At 34.8% G+C, this 13,960-nt stretch overlaps 1 protein-coding gene across 1 annotated transcript in view; it reads left to right on the forward strand.

Annotated features, from left to right (window-relative positions):
• The window catches only part of USH2A (usherin), a 775,219-nt gene that overhangs the window by 124,000 nt on the left and 637,259 nt on the right, over window positions 1-13,960 (forward strand). Inside the window, exons 9-10 of the mRNA XM_003800142.1 lie at window positions 5,824-6,019; window positions 9,018-9,148. Of these exons, the coding sequence (XP_003800190.1) occupies window positions 5,824-6,019; window positions 9,018-9,148 (327 nt within the window). The remainder of the gene's footprint in view (window positions 1-5,823; window positions 6,020-9,017; window positions 9,149-13,960) is intronic.

Below are 13,960 nucleotides of genomic sequence, written 5' to 3' on the forward strand. Positions count from 1 at the left end.
TTTTTTTTTCTTCATTTTGACATTGCCCAGGTTGATGCCTGTGTGTCTTGGAGATGTCCTATTTTGTATGGATGTTTCCAGTGTTTTATAGTCATCTTGAATCTGGATATCTGAATCACTGATGAGATCCAGGAAGCTTTATTCAATAATTCCCTTGTTCATGTTTTTTGTTTTTCCTATTATCCTTCAGGAATATCTTTAATTCTTATATTGACCTACTTTGCAAAGTCCCATATCTGAGTGATCATTCTTTTTTCTGCACTTTTAGTTCAAAATCCTTATCTTCATGCTCCAAAATTCTTTCTTCTGCTTGTTCTAACCTGATGTTGAAGCTTTCTGTTGTATTTTGAAATTCCCCAAATGACTCTTTCATTTCTTTAACTTCTGTTATATCTTGTGTTGTCTCTCTCTTCAACAACTTTTTCTTTTTCTTTTCTTTTTTTCACTTATGTCCTGAAGTAGTTTTCTGGCTTCTTTGTTTTAATTTTTAACTTCCTCTCAATTTCATTCATCTTATTTACCATCTGTATTTTGAATTCCATTTCAGACATTTGACAATTTCCTTTTAGCTGATGCCCATTGTTAGAATCCTATTGTGATCCTTTGAGAATGTCAAAACAGCTCATTTTTTAAAATGTCATCAGTGTTTTTATTCTAGTTCCTTCTCATCTAAAACCTCTTCCCCCAGTGGGAGATTGATACATTTATAGCACATCTGTTCTTTTCTACTGGGAGCTCTCCTGCTTACTGCAAAGAAAGAGCAGTCCCTGGATGATACACTTGAGTCCTACATTGTTTCAGCATGAGTTAGGTGGATGCACTGTGAGCATTTATCACTGTTGTTCTCCTCTCTGTCTCCTGTCTTACTGTTCCCTTGTGGTTGTCAGTGGTGGTCTCTGTATTGCAGAGTGAGTGAATGCACATCTAACCTGGTTCTGTAAGCTCAATGATTGTTGCCTGCCAGCTTTAGTACTGCCCTGCTCAGATCTGTGCGTGGTAGTGTTGGTCATCAACCTTGCTGGCTTGATCACATGCCCACAGGGGCAGCAGTGATTGATAGCCAACATTGGTTTGGGAGCTGTCCTGCTCAGATTAGTGGACAGCAGTAGTTGTTGGCCTGCACTGATTTGGCAACTGCCCTGCTCAGACACACAAGCAGTGGCAGTGCTGACTTGAGCACATCCCCTACTCATGCCAGTGGATGGTACCGTTTGTTAGCTGGTGCTGGCTTGAGTATTCTGTATATGTCCATAGGCACTGGCCATTGTCAGCCCACAGTGGCCCAAATGTTCCCTCTACCCAGGTCTTCCAGCAGCAGGGGAACATACAGCTTCTGCCCTGAGGGCTCACGAGAGTGCTCAACCTCTCTGTTCCATTCCTAGTCTGTCAGGAGAAATGGGGAGGCAGTAGGAATAAATTGGACCCCGGGGTAGAAGCAGCATCCCAGGTCTGGGGTCTCAAAATGGCATAGCTCCCAGCATTTATAAATCAGAGGCTCTCTGTTGTGCCTTCTTTCCAGAGCAATGCCACTGTACGGTCTCCAGTGAGGTCCTATGTCAGTCCTGCAGACTACTGCAGCAGAGGGTCCCTCCTGCAGTTTGCATCGCTGTGGTCATGGGGAGAGTATGGAGCTGGGAGATTCTCTCCTCTGTCCTTTCCCCACAATGTGTCTCCACACCCACAGGATAGTTTGCTTTTTTCCTCTCCTCCACTGTGAATGCTTCCTGTTGACTCTCTTTTGAGAGTTGACTCTCTTTTGACTCTCTCTTAGATGATGGAGCTGAAAGTAGACATCTACCTGCCACTTTCAATCTTCTCTGTGAGAGCAGCATGTGCAGGCTACTTCTAGCACAGCATCCTGATTCTGCCACCTAATATACAGGTTTCTTAACTGACCAAAATATAAGGGTGCATCCTTCACCAGTGGTTAGAATGTAGCATTACCTACAGTCAGCATGGTGACTTAATGTTTATATTTTCATTTTTTTCTCTTTCTTTCTACATTTCCTTCTCAGTTAAATAGAGAAAATCGACTTAGTTTTCATGCTAAAATTTTCAGAATACCATTAAACAGCAACATACTGTGTAATAATTATTATTTTTTACCTTCTCCATTAAAAAATGTTAAAGGAAAAAAAAATTACTCAACTATGAACCAGTAGAGAAAAGTAAATGCTGGCAAAAAAATTCTCTTGACTATAGTACGTTGCAATAGTGATTATTAAATATGTCAAACTGTTATAAATATTAAAGATTCATTACAGGAATTAGAACAAAGAAATGACCTTTCTTGTCCTAACATCAAAATAGTTTTTAACAATATTAATTAAAAAAACATGTACTCAGTGCTAATTGGAAAATAGTAGATCAACAACTACTAGTCCACATGAAAGAAAAACACCATTAAATTCAAGAAGAGAGAAAGAAGGAAAGAGGGGAAATGGGAGGGGGCTCAATAAGTTCCCTCCTATTGGGTACAATGGAGGGGCATATGGAACCATTCCTGGGTGCAGGTCAACTACAACACTGACTTTAGACTTTATCTTACAAATGCAAATAATGTAACCTAATCATATGTACCCTCATATTAACCTATAATAAGAGTGAAGAGCGTTTATTATAGATAAACAGAGAGATGTTATTTTACATAGTTCATGGTTTAATTCATGACTCTGGCATATGCTGGGCACTTTGGGAAATCACATTAAGTATTTCATAGCAAATAAAGTGTGAAAAAAATAATTTTCAGACATCCTGATATTTATTTGTTTATTTTAAATCTTATCTTGAATCAATCATATTCTACATGAAATATAACTTGACAAGATGTAATAGGTTTTAGTGCATGCATAAAATGAGAATTTCCTGATCATTCAGATATTAAAATTAGTTTTATAAATAGAAATACATATTGATTACCTATTAAAATTTTAAGGTCTATTTATTTTAATAAGTCTTTAAAAACCTTATATCTCATTTATGAATATAAATGTAAAACTCCCCAATAAGTCTTCTTTTACTTGGCATTATTTTTCATTAATGATGTTGGGTTTATTCTAATTATGCATGCATAGATTTCCATTAACCTGTTAACTTATATTATTTATCAATTCAATGAGTCAAAATATTAATTGAGAATATTTAATAAAAGTGAGAGTGTATTCCTTAAGTTACTTTTAAATATAAATGCATCTTGATTGTTTTGGAATAGCTATTATTTAAAATGATAAAAGTTTATTATATGAAAGCTATAGTCAACATTATAATAAAAACTAAAACATTAAAAATTAATCAGAAAAAAGACAAATATGCCTATGTCATTACTATACTGTATAACTATACCTATTATGTTAAAAATTATACCCAATAGGGAAAAAATAAATATAAATTTGTATTAAAAATTATAAACTAAATCTTCATTGCTTTACAGGTAAAAGGAAAACCTTAGTATCTGATAAGATCTTTAAAATCAGTAAGAAAAATGGCCTGGGTGTGGTGTTTCATGCCTGTAACCCAATACTTTGGCAGGCTGGGGCATGAGGATCGCTTGAGGCCAGGAGTTTGAGACCAGCCTGAATAGCACAATGAGACCCTATCTTTACAAAATATAAAAAGAGTAGGTAGGCATGTTGGTATGTGCCTTTAGTCCCTGCTCTTAGGGAGGCTGAGTGAGGAGGATTGCTTGAGCCCAAGAGTTTGAGGCTGCAGTGAGCGATGATTTTTCATGCTACTGGATTTCTTCCTGGGTGATAGATTAAGACCCAGCCTTGGGAAAAAAAAAAAAAAAAGAAGAAGAATTTAAAAAGGGAAATGAAGAATTTTCTCAAAAAGGACTATATATAACCAAGAACTAGATGAAGAATATTTGGCTTTATTAGTAACTAAGTACATACATATTAGAGTGGTCATTAATATTTTTTCTAAAGTCAAAATAGTAAAGATAAAGATTTAATCAGTTTTTACGTGGTCATAACACAAGAAAATGGACAGTCTTAGATATTGCTGGTGGGAGTATAAATGAGTTTAATTCTTTTATAGGGAATTTGCCCAGGCTTAACACAGTCTTTTAAAATGTCTATACTTTTTGATAATGTGACTTTATCTCTTATAATTTTCTTAAGAAAATACTTAGATATATTCTTTCCTTGCCCCCAAGACAAAATTGAAAAAACTAAATGTATAATAATTGCAGAATGATTGAATGATATTTAATAGAAAAATTGAGAAATAATGCAATAAAATACATGATAGTAATACAGAACTATGTAATATGGGAGTTACAACACACACATGTATTCCCAATTTTGAAAATAAAATGCACACATATCCAAATTTTGGAAGAAATTATCTCATGTTGTGTCTTATCCTTTGATAGCCAAATTAAAAGGGCTTTTTATTTTCTACTTTATTTTATAAAAAGATACTTTTATTCCATATACAGTTATGCTAGACTCAGGTGAATTGTTACTTAAATTCTACAAAAAATTTCTCTTTCTCCATAAATTGTATTTATATTATAAAGTTAAAATCATTAATTAAAAATATTTCCCATTTTGGTCGATTTGTTCTAGTGCATAGTAGGCTTGTTGTATGATTTTATGGAATTTTTTTCTTCGTTATACAGGCTGTCCTTTCCTTGTGCAATTCTGATATGCATGAATTTCAGTTACCATAGTTTAGTTAAATAATACCAGTCCTCCAAACACATGGCTCAAGTGTCAGTTAACATGGGATATCACTGTGAGTCATTCATAAATAATCATAGCTACTGGCCTTCAGTCCACGAATCACCATGCACGTATCAGATGCATGTCATGAGGAGTGACCAATCACATCTTTTCAGAGTCTGTCAGAGATTGGTCTCCACGTGTACTACCCTGTGTATTCACAGACAGAAGTGTGTGGCTGTGTTGCCTCTTTGTCAGTAGTAAACTCAGCAACACTTTATAAATACGAATATTCAAAAGGGAACTGGCCAGTAAAGATGAAAGTGCTGTAAGAAAAGACAATACTGAAAGTAAAATTTGAACTGAGTGTCAGTGGAGTTATAGAAGAAATAATCACTATTATGGTTTGAGAGACTCTAAATTTGCAGCCAGAGTGACTAAATGAAGGTGAAAAGTAGTTGTCACAAATAGGGTGAAGATGTTCTGGTGGACAGGACACCGGTAAAACTTCCCATTAGAGGAATTCTCAGAGATATTTCGTTACACTAAAAACACAGAGGTTACATGTTGAAAGCTGATTCAGCCTTTGAGAGCCCTGGGAATTAGGACGGTTCCCTAACACGTAGAAAAATACTCGTTCAGTACAGTAAGTTATAGGACAAGGTAAAGGCAAGCAAGTAGCTGAAATTTTAGCAAAGAAGTAAAACAATTCTGTAAGTTTGCTGTGTTTTAACTTACAGAGTAGCAAATACTATTAGCTTTACTATGGTTTACATTCCCATTTAGAACTAACAGGAGGGAGTTTGTAATGTTTTGAAGTTTTTAAAGTTTTTGAAGGTCTTGCAACAGTGATTCTCAACCTTCCTAATGCCACAGCTCTTTAATACAGTTCCTGAGGTTCGTGACCCACAGGTTGAGAACCGCTGAGATCCCTTTGTGTGTTTCTGCTTAAATTGTCCCTTTTACAATTCTACTCTACCATGCCTGTGATATGCTGTTTTCTGATATATGAAACATTTTTCAAACTAAAATGGTTGCTGGCTTTTAACTCAGTCATATTAGCTTTATATCTGGTGAAAGTGCCTAATGTATAAATAAAAAGAAAGGAAATCAAAACTTTATTTTTTTAAAGTTGATCTGCTGTCTATTGTTCTAGTGTGAACGCTGTTTGCCTCTTTATAATGACAAGCCTTTCCGACAAGGAGATCAAGTTCACGCTTTCAATTGTAAACCTTGTCGATGCAACAGTCATTCCAGAATCTGCCACTATGACATCTTAGTAGACCCATTTCCTTTTGAACACTTCAGAGGGGGAGGAGGAGTTTGTGATGATTGTGAGCATAACACTACAGGTAAGTAGCCAATCATAAATGGCCAACTCAGTCCTTAAGGCCTGTGGGCTCGGTCTACAATGCATGTTTTAAATCATGTCATTTCTGCTTTCTTTAAGAATATGCTCTCATAGAGGGATGTTTGAAAACCAAAGCTGTTTTTTAAATCTTCCTAATTCCAAATCATTTGGTAGTTTTCAGAAATATCAATCTAGTCTTATACTATATCTATTTTTTTTAAAGGTCAATACCATTTTATTAAACCACAAGCATATTTTGAATAACTGGAATAAATTTTATAAATTTATATAAACTCTGGTGTTTATATATGCTTAAAATAAGTTTCCTATGTCACCCTTACTGTCCATTATGTCTGAATCCTCATGTAGAAATGTTTATATTTACTCAGATTTGGCATGGGCACTGGTAATCTGGGAATAGCTTGCCTGCCTGCCTGGCTGCCTGCTTTTCTTCCTCCCTCCCTCCCTCCCTCCCTCCCTTCCTTCTTATTCTTTTTGAGACAGAGTTTCACTATGTTATATCACAGCTCACAGCAACCTCAAACTCATGGATTTAAGCAGTTCTCTTGCCTCAGCCTCCCAAGTAGCTGGGACTACAGATACCTGCACAACGGCCGACCATTTGTTGGTTGTAGTTCTCATTGTTTTTGGCAGGCCCAGGCTGGATTCAAACCTCCCAGCTCTGGTGTGTGTGGCTGGTGCCCTAGCCGCTGAGCTAGCAGCGCTGAGTCATAATAGTATTTTTTAAAATGCTAATTACATACACAAGTGATAAAGTCTTATTTACCATAGAACATTTGACTAGTAATTGAAAAGTACCTTTGTTTTCGAAGGGTCAATAAGTTAAAAGCAGAAATGTCCAACATCTAAATTTATATTACCTAATGACACAAGTTGGATGGGTTTGAAGTTGCTACTGTGATGCATCAGTGAATTTATTGAGAATTATTGATGACCTAAAATGTCACAGGAACTTGGTGAGGTGCTAGGGATATGAAAATGAACAAGACAATGACATTTGCTATCTTTGGATGATTGGACAGTGGGAAAGAAGACTTTTCGAAACACAACTACACAGCAGTCTGATGAATACCAAGATAGGGCAAACAGTGGGAGTCAATCGGGTGAATAAGTAAGAGAGGGGAGAATTAGACAACAAACTATGGTTTCCAGTAGGGAAACATGTTGTGCAGTAGCTTGGGACACAGACATACGTGGCACCTTTGAAGAATGGAAAGGAGAAATGGCAGGTGGTGAGAACAAGTGGTAGGAAGGAAGGCAGGCTCCGCTCACAAAGGGCCCTGCAAGCTATCTGAATAGTTTTACTTCTCTACTAAAGTCTGTTAGGTGCCAATTAAAGATTTTATCCAGGAAGAGGTATCATCAATTTCTTATTTTCAAAAGGTTCATTGGTCATAAAGTGCAGAATGGATTAGAGAAGGCCAAGAGTAGTTTGGGAACACCAGTTAGTGGGGTGCTGCACTGGTCCAGGTGAGAATCAATGTCGGAGGACATTTAAAGTCATGTGGCTAGAACAGTGCCAGCCTAAGAGATCTACAGGATGGAAAACTGTCTGCATTTTATGAGCAGAATGGAGGAAGAGGAAGGAAGAGGAAGGAGTCCAGAGTGATGCCTACACGAGGCTCGAGCTAGGAGGGAAGGAGCTGATTTCTGTTTTGGATATGTTCATTTCAGATAGACATAGGAAGAACCCATCTGTAGGCAGTTGGAAACACAGTTCTGAAGCAGCTTTCTTCAAGGAAAGCCTTAGAAAAGATCTGCCTAATCTCCACACACTACTGGCAACTATGCTTATCACAGAGTGTAACTGTGTATTTATTCCCACTGGTATTTAATTAAGATTCATCTTACTCAAGAGATAGTGAGAACGCTTTGTGAGGGAGATGCACTGTGTATTGTGTATTTTGCTGACTACTGTACTCCTCCTCACTTAGCACAGTATTTGGAGCATGGTAATCTCTCAATAAATATTCACTGAATGATAAATAAAGGAAAGACCTCAAGATAGGAGATATAGATTTGGGAGTCATCAGCACATGTAAATGGAAACATTCTAGAAATATTATAAATCCATTTAATTTTTAATTAGCCCATAGCCAATATCCATCAGAATATGAGTTTTGACGTGATTATTTCCATAGCCTTTTAATATCAGGCTAATTTCAGCAATATTTGAACAAAGTGCTTAATGTTTAAAAGAGGAATTGATAGCCTTGGGTTTTATTTCAGCTTATTTCGATGGTCTTATATGCTACTCACATTTATTTTAAAGATTCCTTGTAATTTCAGTTTTGTAGATTACACTATGACAAGGGAAAATTTCTAGTTAATAAATTCTAAACTTTACCTAAAATATCTGTCAGGGTGTCCTAATATGTAATGTGAAATTTACCTGGTATATATAAATACAGTTAATTTCTCTTTCATTATTTGAGAGAAAAAATAGTGGCCACTATTAGAGCCTTTGCTTATAATCATGTTAATCATGGAATCATCCATTGTATTAAAAGCATTTTACAATTTTACAGGACTGAGTTCTGGAAAAAATATTTCTAATACCATACTTGTTTCTAATATTTCTAATACCAAATACTTGTTCCAAATTCTCTAAGTATTATCTACTACACATTTAGAAATTTCTCGTGTTTGATTTAGTTTAAGTGCCTAGCCCTAGATATAACATTTTAAGTTTAGGATTAAACTCTTTCCAATCGTTGGGCCCCCACAAAGCCCAGCTTTTTAGAAGTGTGGTACTATATAACAGATGGGAGTTTAATGAAGGAAAGCACAGTTTGTAACAGGTTCATTGTTTCATATGCTCTGGATCACTAAATTGGCAGGTAGAGATGAAAGGTGCATTAAAATGGACGTCCCGAAAATTATAGAATTCCCTCAAAGGAATACAGTCTTTAATTTTGAATTATGCAGCTGATTTTAATGAATTGGAAGTCACAATGCATAACCTTTCCCTGACGCAGGAAGGAACTGTGAGCTGTGCAAGGATTACTTTTTCCGACAAGTTGGTGCAGACCCCTCAGCCCTAGATGTTTGCAAACCTTGTGATTGTGATAAAGCTGGCACTAGAAACAGTAGCCTCTTTTGTGAACAGGTGAGTTCTACTCGGTACTGAAGGTAAAGGATTACTCTCTTGCTAGAAACGTATTTGTGAGATATTCTACCAGTGGGATTGGAGGCTGTATTAAAGAGGAAATTCTCTCTTTCTGTGTGTGTATGTATTGCAAAGGGATAATTGCCTTAAGAGTGTTCCTGTGCAACTTATATGATGAACATAAAAGGTAAGACTACTTAGCTGAGTCTTTGCTTGAAAGAAAGACCCATTTTAACTTTAATTTTATAGGTGTCAAAAAATTGGAGGGTCAGGGTTCCAAGTAAAGTGGGAAGTCAATTGAATATGTGTCTTTGAATTATTGGTGAGTTAATATTAATAAATGATATGAATAAACAATGTCAGTATCTCCAAGAATTCCATTCCATAGAAGACAGTGTAACAAAAGTCACTTACGTGTAGACCAAATCGAAATTATGACAACCTTGCTGTTAAGTTTCTTAGTCTGACTTTCTTTCCTAAATGTACATTTTCATAATTTTTAAACATTTTTATTACCTATGTCACACATAATGTCTAAAATAATATGAATACAGATTCTAACTAATGTGGGTCCACATATCCTGCCTCAAGCAAAAAAGGAATCTCCATATTTAAATGTGGGGTCTTCTGCTGTAGCTTTTACCTGTTCTCATAACACTAATAAGTGAAAATTGTAAAATTAAAGGGCAAAATTACTTCAAAGTAATTTATTTTTAATAATTATATATTCTGTTATAAATAATTGAAAGCACAATGGCTAGGAACATAAACCACAATGTAGTTACAGAACATTTATCAAAAAGTTACAGTGTGAACAAAGTTAGTTCAAGAAAAAAAGTTTGTTATATAATTTTTACCGTGTATTAAAAAGTGTTTTCCCAAATAAAAGACAAATATAATCCAGGACAAAATTTGAGTGCAAAGAGCTTCAGAGTAACCAGAGGATGTTAATAAGAGAACCTTATATGCTTTTTTGGAAAGCTGAAGAGTAGAATAATTAACAAAGACAGTTTCTACTATTTATTTTATAATATTGAAGGGCTGTTTTCTCACAAAGTCATATTACAGCTTTTCATATATTGATTAGTAAAATATGACCATAATAATATCTTTATATATCTCTCCTTTTATTAAATCATAAACACATAGATCATGTATACATTAATGCATTTATGGAGTACAATGTGCTGATTTCATATAGAATTAGGAATGCTTATATCACACTGGTTAATATATACCTCATCTTGTTTACTTAATTATTGTATTAAGACATTTATACTCTATACTTAAGAGTATAGAGTACAGATCCAACATGTACCCTTGCATTATGCACCATAAGTGTGATCCCACCATTCACCCTCCCTCGATCTGACCTCCCCCCTCCTCCCTCCTTCATCCTGGGCCATAGTTGTGATCTATATGAAAGTGTGAGTGATTGTAAATTGGTTTCATAATAGTACTGAGTACATTGGATATTTTGTCTTCCATTCTTGAGGTACTTTACTGAGAAGCATATGTTCCAGCTCCATCCATGTAAACGTAAAAGAGGTAAAGTCTCCATCTTTTTTTATATTCCATGGTATACATGATATTCCATGGTATACATATACCACAATTTATTAATGCATTCATGAGTTGATGGGCACTTGGGCTTCATCCATGATTAGGCTATTGCAAATTGAGCTGCAATGAACAATCTGATGCAAATATCTTTGTTATAAAGTGATTTTTGGTCTTTTGAATATACACCTAGTAGAGTAATTGTAGGATCAAATGGCAGGTCTACTTTTAGATCCCTGAGTATTCTCATCTTTACACATTTACCCTGAATTTTCAGAGTGGCTATGTTTTGCTTGTCACTGAAGTCTCATCTCAGACATGGATACATCTTTGAGATATCCGTACTGACCATACTATTATAAAACATTCTCAAATCACTGTCTGTCATATGCTTTAATATTGATTGATTGATTGAACTGTTTACATTTTCCTTTTCCCTATCCACATAAACAGAATAGATTCATCTAATTAGCAGCCAATGAATATTTGTTGAATAAATCCTGAAGGAATGAATAAAGATTTTGTCTGAGCACTAATCTTATCATTAGATTGTCATTTAGAACGGACTTTATAATAATCTGAGCAGTATGTCCAATTTTCACGTAAAGAACAGTTTTTTTTTTTTTTTCCCTGAAGAGCTAAGGTTGAGTAAATTTGGTGTATGGTATTGAAAGACTGTGAACTAAAGTTCTGACTTCCATAATCCTGATTCTATGTTATAAACCATATGGATTAAAGTGAAGATTTGCTTCTCAATTCCACAAGTTGAATGTGAAATAAATTAAAACTTGATTTTTCTGAACTCAAACTTCAATTTTTAGTTTATTTTTTGGGGGGTAGGAGACAATTTTGTATGGTTCTGTGCTTATAAATATAAATCTCACTGTAGTCAAATTCATGCTGCCAGTGAGATGTGACTGAATAGGGAATTGCAGAGATATATTTAATCTACTCTCGTGAGCCAGTGTAGATCCCAGCAAGCTACTAGCTCCAGATCTCCTTCTCTACTTCTCCTGGGGTAGATCTAATTCTTAGGTGGACTAAAGCAGGGTATCATCTGTAGATAGGTATTTAGGGGGTAAATGTTCTTTTACAAGTTGGGAAAATTCTCCACTAGTCCTAGTTTTTTGACATTGTTTAACCATAAATGGTAGCTGAATTTCATCAACTATTATTTCTGCATCATTTCTGATACATGTGATTCTTTTGTTTTGCTTATTAATAAGATGGATTACATTGGTTGATTTTTGAATATTGAACCAGTGTTGTCTTCCATGAATAAAACTATTTGGTCTTTGTGTATAATTATTTTCAATTATTGTTGAATTCTATTTGCTAAACTTTTACTAAGAATTTTATATCTATTTTCATAAGAAATATTGGTCTATGGTTTTCTCTTTGTGTACCATGTTTGCTTTTGCTATCAGAGTGCTACTTTCATGAAGTAAGGTAGGAGGTCACTCCTTTTCTTTTTCTATAAGAAATATAAAACTGTTGCTAATTGTTTTTGAAAGGTTTAAAAGAATTGTTTTATAAAATTATCTGTAAAAAAACATAATGTCAGATTTTTTAAATATTGGGTATAAAATTCAACCCATATACAGAGAAGATAAGACAAAATGGCTATAAAATGAAAGGTAAACCTGTCAAATTAATTATCTGTACATTAAAGTATGTAACTTTGGAGATAAGAATAAAGAGGAGAAATAGAAGATGTTGAGAATGCATTAATGTCACTAACTTTCAAGTAGAAAGTCAATAGACATTACTAGGTATACTATTTAGAGTTATACAAATAATCAGTAGAGAGCTAAAATAACAGTATTACCAAATATTTCCATGACAAACTAGATGCTTTTCCTCTAAGAAGGGGAATAAGACAACAATATAATCTGACTACTTCTGTTCAACTTTGTATAAAAGTTCCAGGTAGGGAAATAAGTCAAAAAAATTAAAGGCATCAGTTTGGAAAAGGAGAGGAGAAGTAAAACTATCTCCTTTTGCAAATGACATGATCCTGTAGATAGAAAATCCAAAGAACCCATTCAAGAACTATTAAACTAATAAGTTCAGAAACCTTAAAGAGTGTAAGATCAAGACACAAAAAATCAATTATATTTCCATATACTTGGAATGAGCAATCTAAAAATACCATTAAGAAAAGTTAATTTACAATAGCATCAAAAGAACAAAATACTTAGAAATAAATTGAAGTGTGAATCTTAAGTTTTGAAAACTAAAAATCATTGAAGCTGGACCCCTACCTCACACTATACACACACAATTAACTCAAAATGGAATAACAGAATGTAAGAGCTAAAGCTATAACTCTCTTAGAATAAAATAGAGATGTAAATTTTCATATTCTTGGATGAGTCAATGGCTTTTTGGATATGGCACCAAAAGCATAAGCAACAAAAGAGAAAAGTGCAATTGGGTTTTATTAAAATTAAACACATTTGTATTTCAAAGGATTTCATCAAGGAAGTGTAAAAGCACTCCAGTGAATTCTTTACATAGCATAAAATAAATATAACATTTGCAAAGCATACTTCTGATATGCTTTTCTCCAATATGCACGAAGAGTATTATAATTCAATAATAAAAAAACAACTCAGCGAAACAATGGGTCAAGAATCTGAAGAGATATTTCTCCAAGGATGGGATATGAATGACCAATAAGCACATGGAAAGTTGCGCAACATCATTAGTCACCGGGGAAACAGAAATCAGAACCACAGTGTGATCCTACCTACCTCACACCCAGTTGGATGGTTATAACTAGAAAGACAAAAACAAGAGTTGGTGAGAATGTGGAGAAATTGGAACCCCAAGATATTGTTGATGAGAATGTAAAATGTGTACCTGCTTTGAAAATAGTCTGGTGTTCCTCAAAATATTAAACCCAGAGTTACTGCATGACCTGGAAGTTTTACTCCTCAGTGTATAGATGCATCTTCATGAAATCTATCTGTGACTGTCAGAGCCACATTATTCTTATTAGTTGAAATGTAGAAACTATCACACTTTCCATCAACTGATGTCTGAGTAAATAAAATGCAGTGTAACCACATGGTGGAATGTTATTGTACAGTATGAAGAAAGGAAACTTGGCCCATGCTGCAACACATACTTCAGCCTTAGAAGTGAGAGTAGGGGAAGGAAAGGGACAGAGAAGAGACGAGGTATTTTTTGTTGTTGAGATTTTTTGTATGTTGATAATTTTCCATATGCAAAAATCTAGCATAAAAT

Source organism: Otolemur garnettii, unplaced genomic scaffold, assembly GCF_000181295.1.
Source record: "Otolemur garnettii isolate 467f Iridium unplaced genomic scaffold, OtoGar3 scaffold00168, whole genome shotgun sequence".
Taxonomy (NCBI): Eukaryota; Metazoa; Chordata; class Mammalia; order Primates; family Galagidae; genus Otolemur; species Otolemur garnettii.